This window comes from Falco rusticolus, chromosome 19 (genome assembly GCF_015220075.1).
Source record: "Falco rusticolus isolate bFalRus1 chromosome 19, bFalRus1.pri, whole genome shotgun sequence".
In the NCBI taxonomy this organism is placed as follows: Eukaryota; Metazoa; Chordata; class Aves; order Falconiformes; family Falconidae; genus Falco; species Falco rusticolus.
The window spans coordinates 1,240,181-1,259,349 of NC_051205.1; the positions used below are offsets into that span (position 1 = coordinate 1,240,181).

Genomic DNA, 19,169 nt, shown 5'->3' on the forward strand with positions numbered 1-19,169 from the left:
GGGGGGGTCTGCGAGGGGGGCTTTGGGAGGGCCCGGGGGGAAGCTTTGGGGGGGGCTATGGGGCAGGGGGCCATAGGGCAGGAGGGCTGGGGGGCTCCGAGGAGAGGGCTATAGGGGGGCTATGGGGCGGGGGGCCATAGGGCTGGGGGACTGGAAGGGACCCGCGGGGGGGGGCCGTGGGACGGGGGGGCTATGGGGCTGGGGGGGGGCTATGGCGCTGGGGGGGGCTATGGGAGGGGCTGGGGCGGGGGCGGCCCCCGCAGGAGCTCCCTCGCCCCGCCCCCCCGCCGATTCCACGCCCCCTCACCCCGCCCCGCGGGAGGCGGGGCCTGGGGCAGGAGCGCGCCCCCGAGGCCCCGCCCCGCGAGCGCGCCGTCACAGAGGCGCGTGGCCCGCCCCCGCGCGCCCCGCCCCCACGTGGGGGCCCACGCGCTGCCTGCCTCCATTATGTAACGGCGCCGAGGCGAGGCCGCTCCTCTCTCATTGGCCGCGCTGGCCGTGACGCGCGCCTGAGGCCGGCGCCCATTGGCAGATCGCGGCGGGGCGTGGCCCACCCCCCACATCGCGCAGCCCCCCGACCCCGCCGCCCCCCGCCAGGGGGCGCTGCCTCGCTCCGCGCCCCCCCTCCGGGGCGCCACATGGAGGGGCGTGACGGCGGCTCCACCCTCCTGGCCAATCAGCGCAGAGCGGCTTCCGCATTGGGCAGCGCCGCCGGCTGCGCGGGCCAACGGGGGCGAGAGGGCGGGGCGGGGCGCCGAGTCTCCGCCCCCTGCCGGGGCTCGACGTCCAATGGGAGCGCGGGGGGGCGGGGCCCAGCGGGAGGCACGTGCGGCCGCGCACGTGTCCGCGTGGGGCCGCCGCAGCCGGGGCGGGACCGGGACGGGAGCGGGGGCACCGGCACGGGGACAGGGACCGGGACCGGGACGGCAGTGGGGACACCGGCCCCGGGACACCGATACCGGGACAGGGACACCGGCCCCGGGACACCGATACTGGAAAAGGGGCACCGGCCCCAGGACATCGACCCCGGGACAGGGACACCAGCCCCAGGACACTGGCACTGGAACAAGGACACCGATACCGGCACGGGAACAGGGGCAGCAGCCCCGGGACACTGATACCGGCCCCGGGATATCGTCACAGCATCGGTACCGGGACAGGGACACCGATACCGGCCCCGGGGCGGGGACATCGGCACCGCCGCAGCTGCAGCCGGGAGCAGGTAGGACCCGGGGGAGCCAGGGTCGGGGGGTGGGGGGGTCCTGAGGCCGCCTGGCGGGTTGTCTCTGTCCTGGGGGGAGGTCCCGGTGCCGGGGCAGGTCCTGAAGCCACCTGGGGGGGGTCCCGGTTCCTCGGGGGGGAACCTGAGGCCAGCTGGCGGGGGTGTGTCTTGGGCCTGGGGGGGGTCCTGAGGCCGCCTGGGTGGGCGTCCCGGTGCCGGGGGGGTGTCCTGAGGCCACCTGGGGGAAGTGTCTCCGTCCTGGGTGGGGGTCACCATTCCTAGGGGGGTCCTGAGGCTGCCTGGGGGGGTGTCTCTGTTCTGGGGAGGGTCCTGAGGCCACCTGGGGAGGGGTCTCAGTCCTGGGTGGGGGTCCCGGTGCCTCTGGGGGGGTCCTGAGGCCAGCTGGGGGGGGTGTCTTGGGCCTGGGTGGGGTCCTGAGGCCACCTGGGGGGGGTCCTGAGGCCGTCTGGGGGGGTGTCTCCATTCTGGGGAGGGGTCCCAGTGCCTGGGGAGGGGCCTGAGGCCACCTGGGGAGGGGTCTCGGTGCCACGATGCTGGGCAGCCCTGGGACCAGGCGGGAGGGGCCCGATTCTAGGGGTGGGGGTGGTCCCCATCCTGGGTGGGGGGTCCTGGGTGAAGGCTCCCAGTGCTGGGGGGCGTCCCTGACCCCCCCCCCTCACCGTGCTGGGAGATGCTGGACCCACCACCCAGGAGTGGGAGCTGCCAGAGGAGGGGGTGGGGGGGAAGACCCCCGGTGGGGGGAAGCATCACTTTATTTTCCATTTTTGCCCAATTTCCTGCTTTTTCCCCTCTTTTTTTTTTCCTCCCCCCCTGCCCCCCTCGCAGGAGCCAAGACCAGGGAGCGGCTCCCCGGGGGGGGGCCCCTGCCACCCCCCACCCTGCCATGGAGCCCCCCGCCCGCACCTGCTCCTGTGCCACCCCCAGCTCCAGCCCGGGGGGTCCCTCTGACAGTGAAGCCGAGGCGGGCGCCCCCCCCCCCCAGCCCCCCCAAACCTGAGCGCAGCCGCAAGCGGCTGGGGGGGCCGGCCCGAATGCCCTCCGAGTTACCTCCATCCCCCCGTGGGGGGAAGCGACCCCGGAGGGGCGAGGCGGGGGACTCCCCCCCCAGCGACGCCGATCGCCTCTTTGCCCAAAAAGTGAGTTTTTGGCAGCAAAACGACAGAGCACCCCCAAAGTGGGGGTGGGGGCAGCGCTTTGGGCCCCTCAGAATGTGTCTCTGCCCGGTGCTGCCTCAGTTTCCCAACCTGAAATAACTGGGAGGGGGTGGGGGGTAAGCAGGGGGGGAGGGGGGGGATAAATAGAGCTGGGGGGGCATGAGACCCCCTCCCCACTGGGGATCGGGCCCAGCCACCATCCTCTTCCTCCCAGTGCCAGGAGCTGCGGGGTTTCATCCAGCCGCTGGCGGAGCTGCTAGAGGGGCTGAAGCGGGGGCGATACGACAGAGGTGGGTGCCCCCCCCTCCCCCCCCGAGCCCCCCGGTCCCCCCTGGCAGCACTCACACAGTTTTGGGGTCCCCCAGGGCTGAGCAGCTTCCAGCAGAGCGTGGCCATGGACCGCCTCCAGCGCATCATCGGGGTCCTGCAGAAGCCAGAAATGGGGTGAGTGCCCCCCAGATGACCCTGGGGAGTGTGGTGGGGGGCATAGGGCCCCCCCCCATGGGGGTCCTGCCCTCCCCCACACCCAGCAGCAGGGTGACAGGTGCTCTCTGTCCCCACAGCGCCCGGTACCTGGGGACGCTGCTGCAGGTCGAGGGGATGCTGCGGCTCTGGTTCCCCCACGTCGCCCCCAAACCCCCGCCGGCCCCAGCTCCCCCCCCCGCTGCCCCCCGCCGCCGCCCCCCTGCTGGCCCCCACGGGGCTCCCCGCTGCCGCCACCTGCCCGGGGACACCCCCGTCTCCAGCCCCACCGGAACAGTGCAGCGGGGGGGACATCCCCGCTGCCACCGTCCCACCGCCCAGACAGGGACACCCCCCACACCGGAGGCGTGACAACCACCCCCCCACAGTGGGGGATGGGGGGGGGTGTCTCTCCCCTGGATTTCTTGCCTTTTTTGGATGGTGGTTTGTTTTTTTTTTTTTAATTGTGGACACTGAGACCTGCGGGCGGGTGGGGCCATCCCATGGGGGGACCCCCGAGACCTATCCCCCCCCAGGGGGCCCCAAAAATCCGGGGGCGGGGGGGAGGGGGGCATGTGCCTTCGGCAGAGCAGAGCCCCCACCCCAAGGCTGGGGGGGGATGTGCCTTGGTGTACTGCGGGGGGAGGGGGTGGGGGGCTGGCCCCCCCCGCTGGCCTTGTGCCTTCCCCCTGCATGGCGTTACAGGGGGGCTTGGGGGTGGGGGGTCTGTGCCTCTTCCCCCCCTCCCAAAGTGGGGCTGCCCCACGGCTGGGCCCTGCTGGAAGCAATAAATGCCGCGGGAGCGGCAGGGGCTGCCCGGTACCGGTGTCCTCTGTCCGGGGGAACGCGGGGGGGGGGCGGGGCTGGGCCCTGCCCCTCCGCAGCGGGACCCCCGGTGCGTCCCCCCCCTCCCAGGCCCTGACCCCTGACCCTGTGACCTGACCCTGTACCCCACAGAGCGCCGCGCCCCATGGGTCAAGTCCCGCCCTCTACCCCGTAATTAGCCATGACCTTTGACCCCGTGACCTGCACCCTGACCCCCGCCCCTTACGCCCATCCCGACCTATGGCCGCGTGACCCCAGCTAAGTCCCGCCCCCGCTGGTGACGGCTGCGACTTCCGGTACAGGGTTTGACTTCCGGTTCCGGGGCGCTGGGGCGGTGAGTGGAGCGGCCGCGGCTGCTCCGGACGGGACCTGTCAGGCCCGCGCCCGGCACCGGGAGGGGGGGGGGCGCGGCTCGGTGGGGGCCTCCGCGGGCGGGGAGGGGGCGGGGAGGGGGCGGGGGACCGGGTCCTTCCGTGAGGGCGGGGGCGGCCCAGCCGGGGCCCGGTGGGGGGGTTGGGGGGAGCCCCGGGGCCGCCCCGTCCCAGCCGCCCGCGCCCCCCCCGTCCCCCAGCAGAGCAGCGGCCATGGCGAATCACCTCCGCTTCGTGGGCCGCACCGTCATGGTGCAGAACGGCAACGTGGACGCGGCCTACAGCTCGCTCAACAGGTGAGGGGGGGCCCGGGGAGGGGGGCAGCGGCTCCGGGGGCCTGGTCACGCTAATTAAACCAGGTGTAATTACTTCTTGGCTGGGGTCATGCGCGTGAAGTCCCCCCGCTTTACACATCCAGTATGTCCAGGTTCTTAAAAACAAGGAAAAAACCCCACCCCAGCCCCCAGGAATTGGGCTTAGAACGTGTATTTTTGGTTTTTTTTTCAAACTTGGACGCCTCTATAAAATGAGGGGGTGGGGTTGGGGAGGGTCGCGCGGGGGGTCTTCCATCGGCTCTGCATCCTAATGTGTCCGTACATGCAGATATAATTAAATTAAAATGAATTAATGAAACGAGTTAGTATAAAAGCAGGCAGGAGCATGGGCAGCAGTGTCACTGGTGGGTTGGTGACATCTGGGGCGGGTTGGGCGAGGAGGAGGGGGGTGTCCCATCACCAGGCTGTGACCTGCCACACCCGCCTTCATGTCATGGCTTAATGAAGGTCTGCGGGCACCAATTCCCGCCCTCATTCCGGGTGCGCGGTTGGAATCAATGCAGGAACATTACGATGGCAGAAGCCAGGCCCGATTTTAATCAAATCCATCATGCGAGTTTCCATCATGCAGAAAAGGGGGGAGCAGCGAGGGGGAACATGGCCCCTCTCACCCCATCTCTTCCCCCCCGCCAGGATCCTCACGCTTGATGGCGTGGTGGAGGCAGTGCGGCGGCGGCGCTACTACGAGAAGCCATGCCGGCAGCGGCAGCGCCGGGCCTATGAGGAGTGCCGGCGGGTCTACAATGCCGAGATGGCCCGGAAGATCACCTTCTTGGCACGGACCAACCGGCCGGACCCCTGGCTGGGCTGCTAGTGGGGAGCCCCCCTTTGAAAAGCTCACTCCCCATTTCGTAACAGCTCCAAGGGGCAGCATCATGGCCCCCTAATTAATGAAGGGCAGAGGAGAGAGCACAGACACCCCCAATTAATAAAGGCTCCGGGGGGAACCACCCACCCCTTTATAATGGCCCTGGGAGGGGAGCCACCCCCCCAAATTAATAAAGGCCAGGGGAGAGGGGGGGGGGGCACCACCCCTCCCCCCCAACAATAAAGGGCCAAGGAGGGAGCTACCCCACCCCCCCAATTAATAAAGGCTCCAGGGCCTTCCCCCAAAAAATTAATAAAAGTTCCCTTCCCTTAATTGCGTTTTAATTTGGCTTTAATTAACCGTGGCGGGAGGAGCCTCGGCGTCCGCGGACACGCGGCGGCGCTTCCCGCGCTGGCTGAGAGCGCGGGAAACGCGGGGTGGGTGGGGCTTCGTGGGCCACGTGACGTCGGCGGGCACGGGCAGCTGGCCCCGCCTTCTTTCCTCCCGGCACCCCCCGCGCGGGCGGGCGCGCAGGCGCCGCGCGGCCGTTTCCGCTTCCGCCCCGACGTGCCGTCACCGTCAGGGCCGCCGGGGCCTGCCGGGGCCGCGCCCCGCCGCGCCGCTCCGGTGAGGGGAGGGGGGGAGCTAGGGGTGCCGAGGGGGCGCGGGGGTGTCCCGGGGACGGGCCCCGAGCTCTTGGCCGCGGGCCCGCGGCGCCCTGAGGGGTCCCGCTGCCGGGCCGGGGCCCTGCGCGCAGCTCCGCGCCTGGCGGGGACCGGGCCTGGCGGGCCCGGGCCCTGTGTGGGGGGGTTGGAGCCGGAGGGGGATCGTCACCAGGACCACCGGGGATCCCCAGCGCCGTTGGGGCACTTCGGTGGCCACCGGGCATGCGGCAGCGGGCTCTGGGCGGGCCGGGCCTCGCCTCAGCGGCCGCTCTAGCCTCCGGCGGGCGATTCAACCGCGGCGGAGCTGAATTATTATTATTTTTTACCCCCTAAGGAAGCAGCTGGTGAGGCCGCAGCGCCGCGGGAGCATCGGCTCCAGCTTCGCACCGTCCCGGCAGGTAACGCGGCACCGGTGGCCCTGCCCGTACCGGTATCTAAAGTCTTGTAGGTGCTGTTTACCCACCGTCCTCCTTCCTGATGCCCTGTGGCCCGGGGGTGCTCAGGACTCCGGTCCTCGTGGGCACCTGTTTGCACCTTCCCTACGGACCCCCAGCGGCGCGTTTGCTCTCCCCACATTCCAACTAAAACACCATCAAACCTGTTGCGCTCCACTCTCAGTCCTTATTCGATTACAGAAGTTAAAGGTTAATGCAGAGCTTAAGCCAAGCGCTAATTAAGTTCTCCATTTAATACCATGCGCGTGTGAAGCTGTTGATGTGTCAGTGTTGTAATTATTTTCCGCTTGCCTTGAACCTCTAGCTTTGTCCCGAAGCATTACGTACAGCAGAGTCGGAACTTAAGGATGAAATGCCATAATTGTGCTTTTTTTGGGTGGGTTTTGCTACATTTGCGTCCATCTCTGGGAAACCTGCTGGAAAAAAGCCAGCGGCTGCGGGGATTTTCAGGCTTTTGGCTGCAGAGAGGGAGAGCGAAGCCCCCGGTTGCTGCTTTAAACCTGTGGATTCCTTCTCTTGGCTGCCGTTTGCAGACTTGGTATCAAAGTGTTTTGTTACAGCTAACACCCGAGCTCTTCATTCTCGGTTTTGGGGCTGATAACCGTATTTGATTGGATTTCTGTTAAAATAAACCCACGTCAAAGCTCTGCAGGCCTCTTATGCGGGGCAGAAATGCCGAGGTCAAACAATTTCCTTAAGAAGATTTTCTCCTGTTTCCAGATAAAGGAGACTTGGTTTCCAAATCAGATTAGGTCCCGGGCACGTAATCAAACATTACTGCATCTGCAGGCTGTGACTGACGGTGCGAGAGCCGCTAACAGTTGACGGGAAGAAATTTTTTGCCTTGAAAAATGTGTCATTTTGGGTTTGCCTCCACTGGCTGCTGGTTTAAACAGCAAACCCAGAGGCAGCCAGCCACATGCTGAACTTTTAAGTATCAGTCAAGCGGAACATGTTCAGAAGGTGTTTGTGAACCTCACGGGAAAGGGGCTAATTAAGGGTTAGCAGGTGCGTGACTTGCACGGACCTGTGTGGCTCGAGGTGCGTCAGTAACTGGAGTAGCAGCCACGGAAACAACTGAGCAAAGTTCAAGGAGAAGCTGGGGCATGAAGGGATGCCCCGAGACCAAACGTTTTGCTCCCGTTTGTGGCCAATCCATGTGTGAAAGAGGAGCCTGAGCTGGGAGGATCGGGTATGGGGCTTGCCATGTGTCCGTCATCCATGAGGGAAGGCTGGTGGGATGTAGGAGGTTCAGGGCTTTCCCCGCAGATGAAGCTACGAGCACTATTTCCCTTCGCGGGGCCTGATGCTGCGTTTTGTCTGGTCAGGTCGTGGCTCCTGGCTGCCAAGGCCCTTCCTCCCTGTGTGCCTCATCTAGTTTCAGTTTGTGTTTTTAAAAATAAGGGAGCAAAAGTAGTCTCCGAGAGCTTTCATTGCTTGTGAGCTTTCTTGTGAAGGAGAAAAGCGCAGCGCGGAAGCAACGATAATCCAATACTTTTATTTTACTAGCCTGTGGTTTTCTGATTTTGGTTTCTTTACAGGTACGAGTAAGATAATTCAGTTCAGCTTCTCTGGCAAAGATGTCGCTCTCCAAAAGAGAACTGGATGAGCTGAAACCATGGATCGAGAAGACGGTGAAGCGAGTCCTGGGGTTCTCAGAGCCCACCGTGGTCACCGCAGCGCTGAACTGCGTCGGGAAGGGCATGGACAAAAAGAAAGCAGCTGGTATGTCCTGTGGGCTCCAGCCCTGACCCTGCAGCTCTTTGTAGAGGTGGTCAGACCCCTTGATGGAGAAAATAAGTGCACACAAATCCTCAAATAGCCTTGAAATAGCCTCAAATCAGACTTAAAATCATTCCTCCTATTCCCGGAAGACCGACCTCCTGCTGGTGGTGCCAGGCTGCATGGCCGGTCAGGGTTTCCTTGCCAGTGGTGGCTGGCAGAACGTGGAGGGCGAATGCCATCCTCGGTGGCGTGAAATCTGCTGTGTGTTGGGCTAGTTTTCTAAAGGAGACAAAAAAACCCCAAACCTGGAATCTCCTGAGTGTACGTCCAGGTGTAGGTCCAAGGTGGTTCTGACTCCGCCTTGTTGAGGCAGAGGTGAGTACTTGCAAATCCATGCGGACACGTGACATGCAACCAAAAGCCTTGGAATGCATTACAAAAAAAGGGGAAGTAAAAATTAATTAAAGGGCTCTTTTTCTAAAGGAACTTAAAATGGTAATTTAATTTGTGGTTTGGTTTTCGGTTGTTTTGGGGTTTTTTGACCGTTAGAGCCCTAATTTTTTTCTAGTTGAGGTCCAGATTTACTTAATCCTTAAAGCTCCTGCCGACAGGATCTGCAGGTCCCAGAGGCCTCCGGACCTCGGGTCGCAGGCCCCGCTGCATTAGTACAGTTGAATCCACTTGTAAATAAGTGTTTTACAGATTCACAGAACTCTCGGCAGATTCTCCGTTCACCTGCTCATCCCAAGCAGTGAATTCTGAATTTACACAACTCTTCTTTTCCAGACCACCTCAAACCCTTTCTTGACGATTCCACCCTGCGATTTGTGGACAAGCTTTTTGAAGCGGTGGAGGAAGGCCGAAGCTCCAGGCACTCCAAGTCCAACAGTGACCGGAACCGAAAACGAGAACTGAAGGTGATTATTGATTATTGATTGCTTTTTTCTGTGATTTGGTGGCCGTGGAGGCAGCACTGGTGCTCTGCCACACTTTCCTCTTCCAGAGAGGTACATCTCGTAATGCTTAAAGTTCAAGAGAAAAGACTCTTTTCCATGATGAAGTGTGTGAGCCTTTACCTTGCGGGTTCTCTTCGGATGAGGAAGAGCCATGCTCTCCTTGGTGGCAGCCAAGGTGGAGGCTGGGGCTTTTGATTTCCTTACCAATCTCTGCTAGGCCCGTGCAGTGGAGTAACTTCACCGGGGCTCCGTCTCTCTGTTTTCTTTTGCCCTCTTTACCGTTGTGTTTTCAGTGAGAGCCTGGGCTCACTCAGCACTCCCGGCGACTTCCCGTCACTCTTCCTTGCCCAGGCGCCGCGTTTCACCCTGCCAGCCAGCTCTCCCTGTCAGCCACTGAGTGGGGCTCTGTGGTGGGGTTTCATTCTCTTTTTTTTTATTTTTTTATTTTTTTCCCCCCCATCCGGAATCAACAGAGGATGATTTTTGACAACCCCTGTCATAGCACAAGGTTAATTACGGCAGGGATTTAATAGCTCTCTGGTGTTTCTCCCATCTAATGCTTGTCTGGGATGGTGGAAGTCTCATGCATCCAAACCTGTTTTCACCTCCTTTCTTCTCTTGAAGACTTTACTCGCCATCTTCTGGAATTGCATTTTTTCCATCACTCGCATGCCGAGTTTAAAAGGGGCTACCCTCCATGCTGCTCCCCGCTTACAAAGTAAGTTTCCTTTCACTTTTTCTGAGGTTCCTGTTGTATGGCAATCTGTGTTTCTCTGTGACAGTTTCAGTCAGCCCTTAACCTCAGGGAGCTGCAATAATCGTGTTCGGGATTTCGATCTCTTCAGGTGTGTTGGGAGAGAGCTGCTTCCACTCCCTGTTTTCCGTTAGAAACTTGCTTTTTCTCCAGCTGTCTGGCTGAGGCTTTAACCAGTGCCAGATGGGGTCTCCTCCCGGTCTGGGTACGTTCACCGGCTAACGAATGGTGCGTTAAAGCAGCTTCCATCCTGCCGAGCTGGTACAGCCCGAGGAGCAGCAGCACAACTCCATTTACTGACCTGGGGAGGTTTGGGTTCACGTGTCCATCCCCCTCCCAAATAGCAGCAGTGGCTTAAAAAGATCTCAGTCTCGTGCAGCTTTTTTTGGTCACCACAGAACTGCCACTAAGCATCTTTCAAGTATTTTTGTGCTGCGGTTCTGCTTTAATTTGGCTAACACACTGTGCCGAGCTGCTGCAGGGCCGTTAAAAAGGCGAGGTTCCAGCTAGGCTGGGAGATCCTGGCTTTTCCCCACAACCCTCTTGCTTTTGACCTCTTGGGAAGATGACAGAGAGATGGGGACATTGTCTGTCCCATCGCTGCTTGGTGTTTCGTGATGTCAGGGTGTCAGGCGGGGCGACACTCGCAGCCCTGTGGCACTAGTAAAACCTGCAGGTCCTCCCTTTCTTCACAAGTTGAATTCAGATTCCCCTGTTGCTGTGCCCGCCTTCGGGCTGTCTTGTCCTCTCATCATCTTCCTCGTGGCCGTGGCCAGCGCACTGCCGGATGGGGAGGGAGGGAGGGAGCAGCATCCTGGTGCAGAGGGGATTTCGTGCTGGCAGAGCAGGGATGGGGTTGGGTGCGGAGCAGGCGATTCTTCTCCAGCGAAGCAGCCACTGGGGTGTCTTGCGTGACCGCTGATGGCATCCTCGGCTTGCCAGCTACCCCGAAAGCAGGGCTGGGAAGCAGCAGAGCGGACCTATCCTCTTCTCTTGGCTCCTGGCATAGGGACAGGCGTCCTGCCTGCCAAATAGTCAACCCTTCTGTCCGGAATTACCTTCCTTGGAGGTCCTCCATCAAGATCTAGATCTGTCCTGACCCTTGCTGTAACACGAGGCCGTCTAGTGAGTTTGTCAGATCGCGGCCATACTTGCCGACTGACTTTCCCCTTCACCCCAGCGCAGGTTTTAGAGTTGAATTTGTACTTGCACACTTAGATCTTGTAGCAATGGGCAGTGAATTAATTCAGAGTGCTACGTTAGCTGTCTTCAATGCGCTGCCTGGCCTGCCTTCTCTCTCCTTGGTTAACTCTTGTGGGGTAGGTCATTGCTTGGGAAGTTTCAGGAACTAAAACGTAATGGTTTACACACTTTATACTATGGGCAAGTCCTTTCTCTTGAACTTGTAGGTTTTCCAAGAAGTACCTGTGTCTGGATGAGGAAGTGTCCTTGTAGAATATGAACCGTTATAGTGAAGAAGGGATTGCAACTAACGCTTACAACCGGTGTGTATATTTTATTTTCAAATAACACCTTGACACACACACTACAGTAACACAGTCGCATGGACAAATCCAGTTTGCCGTACACAAACCAGGCACTGACTAGATGAAATCCATGGCCGCAGTCTCACGAGCTGGGGCGTGCTTGAGCAGCGCTCCGTGTAAAGCGCACCTTGCCTTTTGTTTTGTGACCCTCGCGCTGCATGTGAGTCCAGCAGCGTGATCGTTGCTCCACTTACTCTCTGAGCTGCGCTTCTCCGGAGCGGCTCGCTTGGAGCGCAGCGTCTTTGGATCCAAGCTGGAGTCGGCTGGGTCGGAGTGTGAGGAAACGCCGACCCGCCCTGGGTCTGCGGCTGCATCCTCCTTTGGGGGAGGACGTGGTGGGACAGCGCAGCTTCTTTCACCAAACCCTCTGAAGTTGGTGGAAGACATGGAAATTATTTTAGCCCAGTCAGGTCAGCTTGTGGGCAGGCTTTTTCCATCTCTCTGGGCAGCTGAGTGAGACCTTCAGTCTCCTCGGTGCCAAAAAACCTTTGACCGTCTGAGGGAATTATGTGGTGGCTATTACACGGGCACATCCCTGTGATGTGTCCTGTCCTTCACGCTCTTGCATGGATCATCATGGAGGCTTCTCTGGTGGGGGACCAGGGCACAGGCTTCATGTGGGATTACCGGTAGATCAGCCTGCGAGCGCTGCCCTGGAAACTGAACCGCAACGCAGTGCTGACCGTACTGTGCCAGATCTGATCCGCGTGCTGGTTTCTCATCTTAAAACGCTGGCCGTGAGGAGAACCCTTTGTTTTTAACCACAGTTTTCTCCTTTCCTTTTACATTAGGATGTCTTTGGTGATGACTCTGAGGTATCCAAGGAATCTTCTGGCGTCAAGAAGCGGCGCATACCGCGATTCGAGGAGGTTGAGGATGAGCCTGAGGTCATTCCAGGCCCACCGTCGGAGAGCCCTGGGATGCTGACCAAGCTACAGGTTAGGCTGTGTTACATGAGCTCTGCCCCGGAACAGAGCTGCCCGTGGCTGAGATCTTGAATCCCAACATGGTTTAGTGTTTACTGTATCCTAATTCACCTCACAAGCTGAGCGAGCAAACAGCAAGTTGCTTTTGACTGTCCTTTGCTTGCTGTGTTCATTTCACAAGGCTCACGGCTGCTTGTGCGTTAGGCTAACGATGATGTGAAGCCTTCGAGTGAGGGAAGTTTGGATGTTTGTGAAAGGTCTTGGTAGAGAGTGCCTGCATGGTAAAATTCCTTCTCTACAGCTGGAGGTTGTCGATCCACACCGTTTGATACAATATCATTCTCGCTACGCTGGCTTGCCTGCATCTGCAGCTGTAACGGGGTGCTGAGGACCCCTTCCCTCCTTCTGATAAAGGGAAGAAAAATTCACTGTCCAATTCTCTTTCCACAGATCAAACAGATGATGGAGGCAGCCACCCGGCAGATTGAAGAGAGGAAAAAGCAGCTGAGTTTCATCAGTCCACCGACACCACAGGTACCTACTGGCAGCCACAGGCAAATCCTGCAGATTCAGCTATGACTTGTTGACTTTAGTGTGCTAGAACACGCACCTCACAAAACTTCCTTTTCTGTCAACAGCCCAAAATTTCTTCTTCATCCCAATCGGAACGCCTTCCCATCGGCAACACGATCCAGCCCTCGCAGGCAGCGACGTTCATGAACGATGCCATTGAGAAGGCCAGGAAAGCAGCGGAGCTGCAGGCCCGAATCCAGGCTCAGCTGGCTTTGAAACCAGGGCTCATTGGCAACGCCAACATGGTGGGGCTGGCCAACCTGCACGCGATGGGGATCGCACCACCGTGAGTACCTGCTGTTCCTTGCACACTCTGTGTGATCCTGGTGAGCCTAACTCCAAAACACCGGTGGAGGGTCTGACCGAGGGTTTCTCCAGCACTGTTGGTTCCCTAGCGCTGGCCTTAACGCCTGCTGAAGGAACAAATCTGATATTAAAGAGGTGAAATGGAGGTTACACCTTCCTTGGGTAAGACTCCCAGCTTCTGCGCACGAGCTTTAAGTCCGTGCTGGCAGCATAGATGAGATTTAACGTAACAAGGAGGCCTTCCACAAGCTGTGGGCCACTTTGGTGCTTCCCGTGGAAACAGGGCTCACGTTTCCTTTGTGCTCACGTTTTAATGCAACGTTATTGTCTCTTGCTGCCAGGAAAGTGGAGCTGAAGGATCAGACAAAGCCTACGCCACTGATCTTGGATGAGCAAGGCCGAACTGTTGACGCGACTGGTAAAGAGATTGAGTTGACTCACCGCATGCCAACCCTAAAAGCAAACATCAGAGCTGTGAAGAGAGAGCAGTTCAAACAGCAGCTTAAAGAAAAGCCCTCGGAAGATATGGAGTCGAACACTTACTTTGACCCCCGGGTCTCCATAACCCCAGCCCAGCGTCAGAAACGCACCTTTAAGTTCCATGAAAAAGGCAAATTTGAGAAAATTGCCCAGAGGTTGCGAACGAAGGTATTTGGGGTCTTGCCATGCTAACTGACAGCACAGGAGTGAGGGTTCGGTTCGGGATGGGAGCTGATTCTCCTCTCCTGGGATGTGAAGGGAGCTGTGTTGGCTTTGCCTAGGAAGCTTTTCACTAAAGTCACCTGAACCTTTTCTGTCAACACCATTCTTGTCGGAAAGGGAGGCATCCCAATTAGAACTTGTGTGTGGAATGAGTTTTCTTACAGCTATCCTTACCTGATGAGAGACAGAAATTTTTATTATTTTTTTTTTTTAAATTTTGGCAAAAGGTTGAAAATTACCAAAGAGAATAGATAATTATTGGTCCTAAGCGTTCTTTCTGCAGAACTGATCACTCTAGAAGTGGAGGTTTAAAGGAATCTTGGTAAAATGCCCGAGGTCTTGGGGAGAGGGGGAGAGAAGAGCTTCATTAAGACAGAAAAGTCCAGGGATACGATGCCTCTAGGGAGATATTCCTTTGGGATTGTTCCATGCTCCTAGAAGGCTCAGTAATAAGACCGGATTTCTGGGAGGTCTGTCACTCTGCCGTCCTGTGCTGTGTGGTTTTTTTCTGTGGTCTGCTTCAGATTGTTTTAAGAAAAAAAGAAATCAATCAGCAGGTGCATATGTATTGTGCTTTTCCCGAAGGTTGTGCTGTTCTGGAATGACCTTTATGTGCCGTTTTCCTCTCCTTGTTCTCAGGCTCAACTAGAAAAACTGCAGGCAGAGATCTCTCAGGCTGCCAGGAAGACAGGGATACACACTTCCACCAAGTTGGCTCTTATTACCCCTAAGAAGGAGCTGAAAGAGGGGGAGATCCCAGAGATAGAGTGGTGGGACTCCTACATCATCCCTAACGGCCTCGACTTGTAAGTGGTTTACTTGCTGGGTTTTGATCCTCCTGCCGCGGGAGGAAAACTGGGAGCATCTCAAGGGTCACGTGGTGGTGTGTTGGGTTGGACCAGGTGTATTGGCTTGAGCTGTGGAATTCCACCTCCCTCATCCCTGAGATCCCAGCAGCACCAGGTTTGCTCCCAAGCTCTTTCTTGGGGTCGTTTCTCCCAAGGTCTTGGTGGTCGGTGGCTGCCCTTCTCCCCATTGGAGGCTGTGTTCCCCCCAAAGACTCCAAGGTCTTGGAGGCGGCGGCTGCCCTGGAGTTAGAGTGCTGTTTCTGGCCCAGAGTTGGTGGTGTGGTTTGGGGTTTTTTTCAAGCGTGAGTGTTCTCTACGAGTCTTGTTCCCAGTAGAGTTGTGGGAAGCCTGTCTCCTAACCGTGAAATGTGGGTGGCTGCTCCACTGGAGGAGACACCTACGCATTAATACTACGTTGCTGCGTGTCTCCTTCAGCACATCGAGCTCTGATCAGTGATTTGGGTAGGGATTTGGTATCCAGCACAGCTGGCCCAAGGGAAGCGTTATTTTTTTTTATTTTTTTTCATGGCTTGTGTTGAAGGGAACACAGGAATTCAGGCTGGGAGTTTTGCAATGATGCCCAACTCTTTCCCTTCTAGAAAAGGTGGAACGTCTTCAAAGCAAGATGAGTACTTTGGGATCACGAACCTCGTGGAGCACCCGGCGCAGCTCAACCCACCAGGTACTGCCCCAGTTTTGGTCAACTTCGCTGTTGAACTAAGACACAAAATACTCTGAGGGGTTAGCACTTTGTGGGGTGTGCAAGCCCCCAGCTGCAGCACTGCAGCCCAGCGTCTCATGTCTCTGTAAGGAGAAGGAATTGTGCAAAGACAAGTTGGAAAGCAATGTGAAGATAACTACAATCGGGAGGGAGGGTCTCTGCCCTGATTTTGGAAACTTGTAAAACCTGTAGTAGTTACGGATAGCTCGCTTACCTACCGATGGCCTGCTCTGTGCTCGCTGGGTGGCCGTGCAGACACGGGCTCCTCGCCGGCAGCCTAGTTTTGACCCAAGGAAGGATCATAAAATAACCACAGAGCATTTAACTTTTCAGTAAAATAAATAATAATAAAAAAACCCAGTCAAACCGCATTTGCCTGGTTCCACGTTTGGTGTGGGGGTCAGGTTTGTTGATAGTGTGGGGGTCACGGAGCGTGGTGGGGGTGTTGCCCCCCACCTCCAGTAAGGGTCACAGGCAGTATTTTCTCTTGCTTCTTCAACAGCAGATTTACGTTTCTCTTGCCTCATTTCTTTTCCCAGTGGACAGTGACACACCAGTGACCCTGGGTGTTTATTTAACCAAGAAAGAGCAGAAGAAATTACGACGACAGACTCGGAGAGAAGCGCAGAAGGAGCTGCAAGAGAAAGTCAGGCTGGGCCTGATGCCGCCGCCAGAGCCCAAAGGTAAATGCCGGTTACAGGGGGCCCGCTGCCAGCGGCGCTCCGGGCTAGTGTGGGCCCTCAAACCAGTGGCCCGGGCCAAGCGTGGACGTGGCTGGGAAAGCCGCAGGCCGCCCAGCCTCGGCGGGACGGCGTGGATCTGTGTGTGGGTGTGTTGCTGTGATCCGACACCTGCCCGTACAGGTGGTTTATGAGCCTGCACGTGTGCCTGCCGTTTCTGTGCTTTACCGTCCTGGCAAACCGGCATCCGACAGGAGCCTCTCACAGCTCCTCTCCTGTTTCCCTGCAGTAAGAATTTCAAACTTGATGCGAGTACTGGGGACGGAAGCTGTTCAGGACCCAACAAAAGTCGAAGCTCATGTCAGAGCGCAGATGGCGAAGAGACAGAAGTAGGTGGCACATTGTACCGTACTTTGGGGGGTCGTTTTTTTGATGGGTTGATTGCTGGTGCTGCATTTGTAGAGAACGAAATCCTTGAACTGATGCAGCGAAGCAGCAGCAGTGTGATTTTCTGCGCGTTGCTCTCGTAGCCTGTTTCAGCTGCCTTGAATGACCCCCCTGAGGCCGGCGGGGCGCTGGGTCTTCGTGAGCAGCTCTTCCCACTGGAGAGAGGCCTCATGCCCTATATTAAATGGGTTTCCTACCATAATGAGGATGATGGTCACGGTCACAGTTGTTACTAACGAATGTTTTCATGGAGAGACAGAGGATGGATTTGGACGGGTGACTGGATTAAAAAAGCCCACTTGCTTGTAATCCAGGCAGGTGCAAGCGGAGATCTGGGCAGGATTTGCAGCTGCTTTGGGATCTGTATTCTGTGCTGGGAAGGAAAGGGATCCATTGTGATGCTGTAACGCTGCGTCTTGCTTATAGCTGCATCTTTCTTTGCATCCAGAGCTCACGAGGAAGCGAACGCTGCGAGAAAGCTCACAGCAGAACAGCGAAAAGCGAAGAAGGTTAAAAAGCTGAAAGAAGACGTTTCGCAGGGAGTTCACATAGCCGTGTACAGGTGAGGGCTGGGCAGAGCGCTCACCGTACATCTCTTTCTAGATACACCAGAGAAATGCTCTAGAGAAACCTGCTGGTAGGGAGGAGCAGGCTTGAGTAGCGGGACTGTGCCCCCACTCATCAGGTTTCCATCCAGCGTTAAAGCATCCCGGCTTGTAGCAATTAACGCTGTCCCAAAAGACATGTTCGTTAACAGGATAAGTTAAGGACAGAGTTACAGTCCAGCACTAAAAACACATGTCGGGTTTGGAGCGTTTCAGCTGGGACTGCAGTTTCCAATGGCGAGAGCTGTTTCCTAGCTGTCAGAGCTGACCTGGTGCATCCCTGTTTGGAAATTGGGAAACTTTAAAGCTCTAAATGAAATAATGGGAAGGGACAGACACAGCCGCTTCAGCAGTCTGATAACAGATGTCATTTTGAGGTGTGGGTAAAGCTCCCGCGGAGCTGGAGGAGGAAACACTGGACCCAGTTGAGGCAGAGTAGGGAGCTTTTATGGCTTGATTATAATTTCCACAAACATTTGTGTTTGGTTTTTATCCTATCCTTTAGGGTCCGAAACTTGAGCAATCCAGCAAAAAAATTCAAAATTGAAGCCAACGCTGGCCAGCTGTACTTAACAGGCGTGGTGGTTTTACACAAAGATGTCAACGTGGTCGTGGTAGAAGGAGGTGAGAACTTTTGAGGCAGGCTTTCGGTCACAGCGTAGCATTCAAAAGCTTGCTTCTAGCAAAAATTACTGTGAAAATTATTGATTGAGGGTTACGGAAGGACAAGGAAGGAAGGAGGCCATTTGAAACTCCCTTAATTACGGCCCTAATGGGGTTAGCGCTGACTGCAGAGTGCACTGTAATCCAGTTAGAAAACCCAGCGCATTCAGCGTTGAAGGGAAAAGCACTTGATTTGAATCCGTGATGCTCTGAGCGGATGCTTAGAGTGAGGAGACTTCTCAGTCTGCCGCAGCTTCTCATGTTTTGTGCTGTTCTAAGTAATTTTTGCGAGGTGTTGAAGAGCCTGTTTGGCAGCAGGAAATCCCAAGGTGCCAAAGGCTGCCAGAAAGTCTCAGCCACCCCACGGGTGTTGGCACTGGGTCAGTCTGGCTGTGCCTTACTTGCCATGCCTGGTCAGCTGGGTGCGCTGGGAAGGGTTTGTGGGCATCGTTTGGATTCTGCTGCTTTTTCGAACTTCCTGAAAACTGAAGGTTAAAGGACTTTTTGTGAACAATGAGTCTCAATTCTTCTCCAGGCCCAAAAGCACAGAAGAAATTCAAACGTCTTATGCTTCATCGAATAAAATGGGACGAGCAAACATCAAACACGAAGGGAGAGGGTAAGTGTAAAACTGTGCGCATAAGAGGGGTGGTGAAGCGGCGGTGGGGCTCCCGCTCCTCATCTGCCTTCGGGACTAAAATTGGCCTTACCGGTTGGTTTTTTTTTCAGATGATGATGAGTCCGACGAGGAGTCTGTTAAGAAAACAAACAAATGCTCTCTGGTTTGGGAGGTGAGTCGTGGGTGTAGGTCTGTACCGGCGGGGCTTAGGCTGGAGGGAAGTGAGCCCCAGCAGCAGCTGGGGCAGGAGCGATGCTGGGAGGCTTTGGATCAGAGGCAAACCTGCCGCTCCAACTCTTTTCTGTAGCGTTTCTCAAGCTGTAGCGGAGCTGGCAGCGTCTAACTCGTGCAGTGCTCCCCCTAGTCACGCATGAGCCTGAAAAAATATTTTTTCCCGGGTTCCCCAAGCCGCTGGGAGCTGCGTTTCCCACGAGTTTCCCCCAGAGACGGGTGGGAAAGCGCCCCTTTTCCCCTCCCAGGGCACAGCGAAGGACCGCAGCTTCGGCGAGATGAAATTTAAGCAGTGCCCCACGGAGAACATGGCACGGGAGCACTTTAAGAAGCACGGTGCGGAGCACTACTGGGACCTGGCCCTCAGCGAGTCGGTGCTGGAGTCCACAGACTGAGGTGAGGGGGCCGCCGTCGCCCCCTCCTCACACCACAGCCCCCCCGCCGGACCTCGGACAGCCCCCTCCACCCCTTGCTCTCCTCAGCACACCCATTAAAGACATATTTTTTAAAACAAATCACCGTTACGCCTCTTGGGGGGGTGGGGCGGT

The 19,169-nt window shown here is 57.4% G+C and overlaps 3 protein-coding genes across 7 annotated transcripts; all 3 read left to right on the forward strand.

Annotated features, from left to right (window-relative positions):
• The first annotated feature begins 368 nt into the window (after positions 1-368).
• CIART (circadian associated repressor of transcription) lies at positions 369-3,681 on the forward strand. Its single transcript, XM_037371203.1, has 5 exons — positions 369-1,222; positions 2,069-2,379; positions 2,612-2,687; positions 2,763-2,841; positions 2,961-3,681. Exons 1-5 carry the CDS (start codon positions 790-792, stop codon positions 3,229-3,231), a joined length of 1,170 nt encoding a protein of 389 aa, XP_037227100.1. The 5' UTR covers positions 369-789; the 3' UTR covers positions 3,232-3,681.
• A 125-nt stretch (positions 3,682-3,806) lies between these two features.
• MRPS21 (mitochondrial ribosomal protein S21) lies at positions 3,807-5,531 on the forward strand. 3 transcript variants are annotated; one of them, XM_037371205.1, is made up of 3 exons: positions 3,807-4,018; positions 4,256-4,351; positions 5,024-5,531. In XM_037371205.1, the coding sequence occupies exons 2-3, from the start codon at positions 4,269-4,271 to the stop codon at positions 5,202-5,204; spliced, it is 264 nt and encodes an 87-aa protein (XP_037227102.1). In that variant the 5' UTR covers positions 3,807-4,018; positions 4,256-4,268; the 3' UTR covers positions 5,205-5,531. The 3 variants fall into 3 exon arrangements, with proteins under 3 accessions (XP_037227102.1, XP_037227103.1, XP_037227101.1); XM_037371206.1 differs by having other exon boundaries at positions 4,259-4,351; XM_037371204.1 differs by lacking the exon at positions 3,807-4,018 and having other exon boundaries at positions 4,175-4,351.
• Positions 5,532-5,715: 184 nt separating this feature from the next.
• On the forward strand, positions 5,716-19,136 carry PRPF3 (pre-mRNA processing factor 3). 3 transcript variants are annotated; one of them, XM_037370829.1, is made up of 17 exons: positions 5,716-5,825; positions 6,198-6,261; positions 7,860-8,043; positions 8,830-8,960; positions 12,092-12,238; positions 12,677-12,760; positions 12,865-13,085; positions 13,447-13,753; positions 14,447-14,613; positions 15,255-15,337; positions 15,916-16,059; positions 16,346-16,445; positions 16,952-17,065; positions 17,614-17,732; positions 18,307-18,390; positions 18,501-18,562; positions 18,870-19,136. In XM_037370829.1, the coding sequence occupies exons 3-17, from the start codon at positions 7,899-7,901 to the stop codon at positions 19,014-19,016; spliced, it is 2,055 nt and encodes a 684-aa protein (XP_037226726.1). In that variant the 5' UTR covers positions 5,716-5,825; positions 6,198-6,261; positions 7,860-7,898; the 3' UTR covers positions 19,017-19,136. The 3 variants fall into 3 exon arrangements, with proteins under 3 accessions (XP_037226726.1, XP_037226727.1, XP_037226728.1); XM_037370830.1 differs by lacking the exons at positions 5,716-5,825; positions 6,198-6,261; positions 7,860-8,043 and adding an exon at positions 11,163-11,258 and having other exon boundaries at positions 8,864-8,960; XM_037370831.1 differs by lacking the exons at positions 5,716-5,825; positions 6,198-6,261; positions 7,860-8,043; positions 8,830-8,960 and adding exons at positions 9,645-9,717; positions 11,163-11,258.
• Positions 19,137-19,169: the final 33 nt, after the last annotated feature.

Coding starts and splice junctions, on each gene's coding strand:
- CIART (XM_037371203.1), top strand. CDS start 790: ATGGGAGCGCGGGGGGGCGGGGCCCAGCGGGAGGCACGTGCGGCCGCG. Junction 1,223..2,068: donor GCAGCTGCAGCCGGGAGCAG/GTAGGACCCGGG, acceptor CCCCCCTCGCAG/GAGCCAAGACCAGGGAGCGG. Junction 2,380..2,611: donor ATCGCCTCTTTGCCCAAAAA/GTGAGTTTTTGG, acceptor TCTTCCTCCCAG/TGCCAGGAGCTGCGGGGTTT.
- MRPS21 (XM_037371205.1), top strand. CDS start 4,269: ATGGCGAATCACCTCCGCTTCGTGGGCCGCACCGTCATGGTGCAGAAC. Junction 4,352..5,023: donor GCCTACAGCTCGCTCAACAG/GTGAGGGGGGGC, acceptor CCCCCCCGCCAG/GATCCTCACGCTTGATGGCG.
- PRPF3 (XM_037370829.1), top strand. CDS start 7,899: ATGTCGCTCTCCAAAAGAGAACTGGATGAGCTGAAACCATGGATCGAG. Junction 8,044..8,829: donor GGACAAAAAGAAAGCAGCTG/GTATGTCCTGTG, acceptor CTTCTTTTCCAG/ACCACCTCAAACCCTTTCTT. Junction 16,060..16,345: donor GCCGCCGCCAGAGCCCAAAG/GTAAATGCCGGT, acceptor GTTTCCCTGCAG/TAAGAATTTCAAACTTGATG.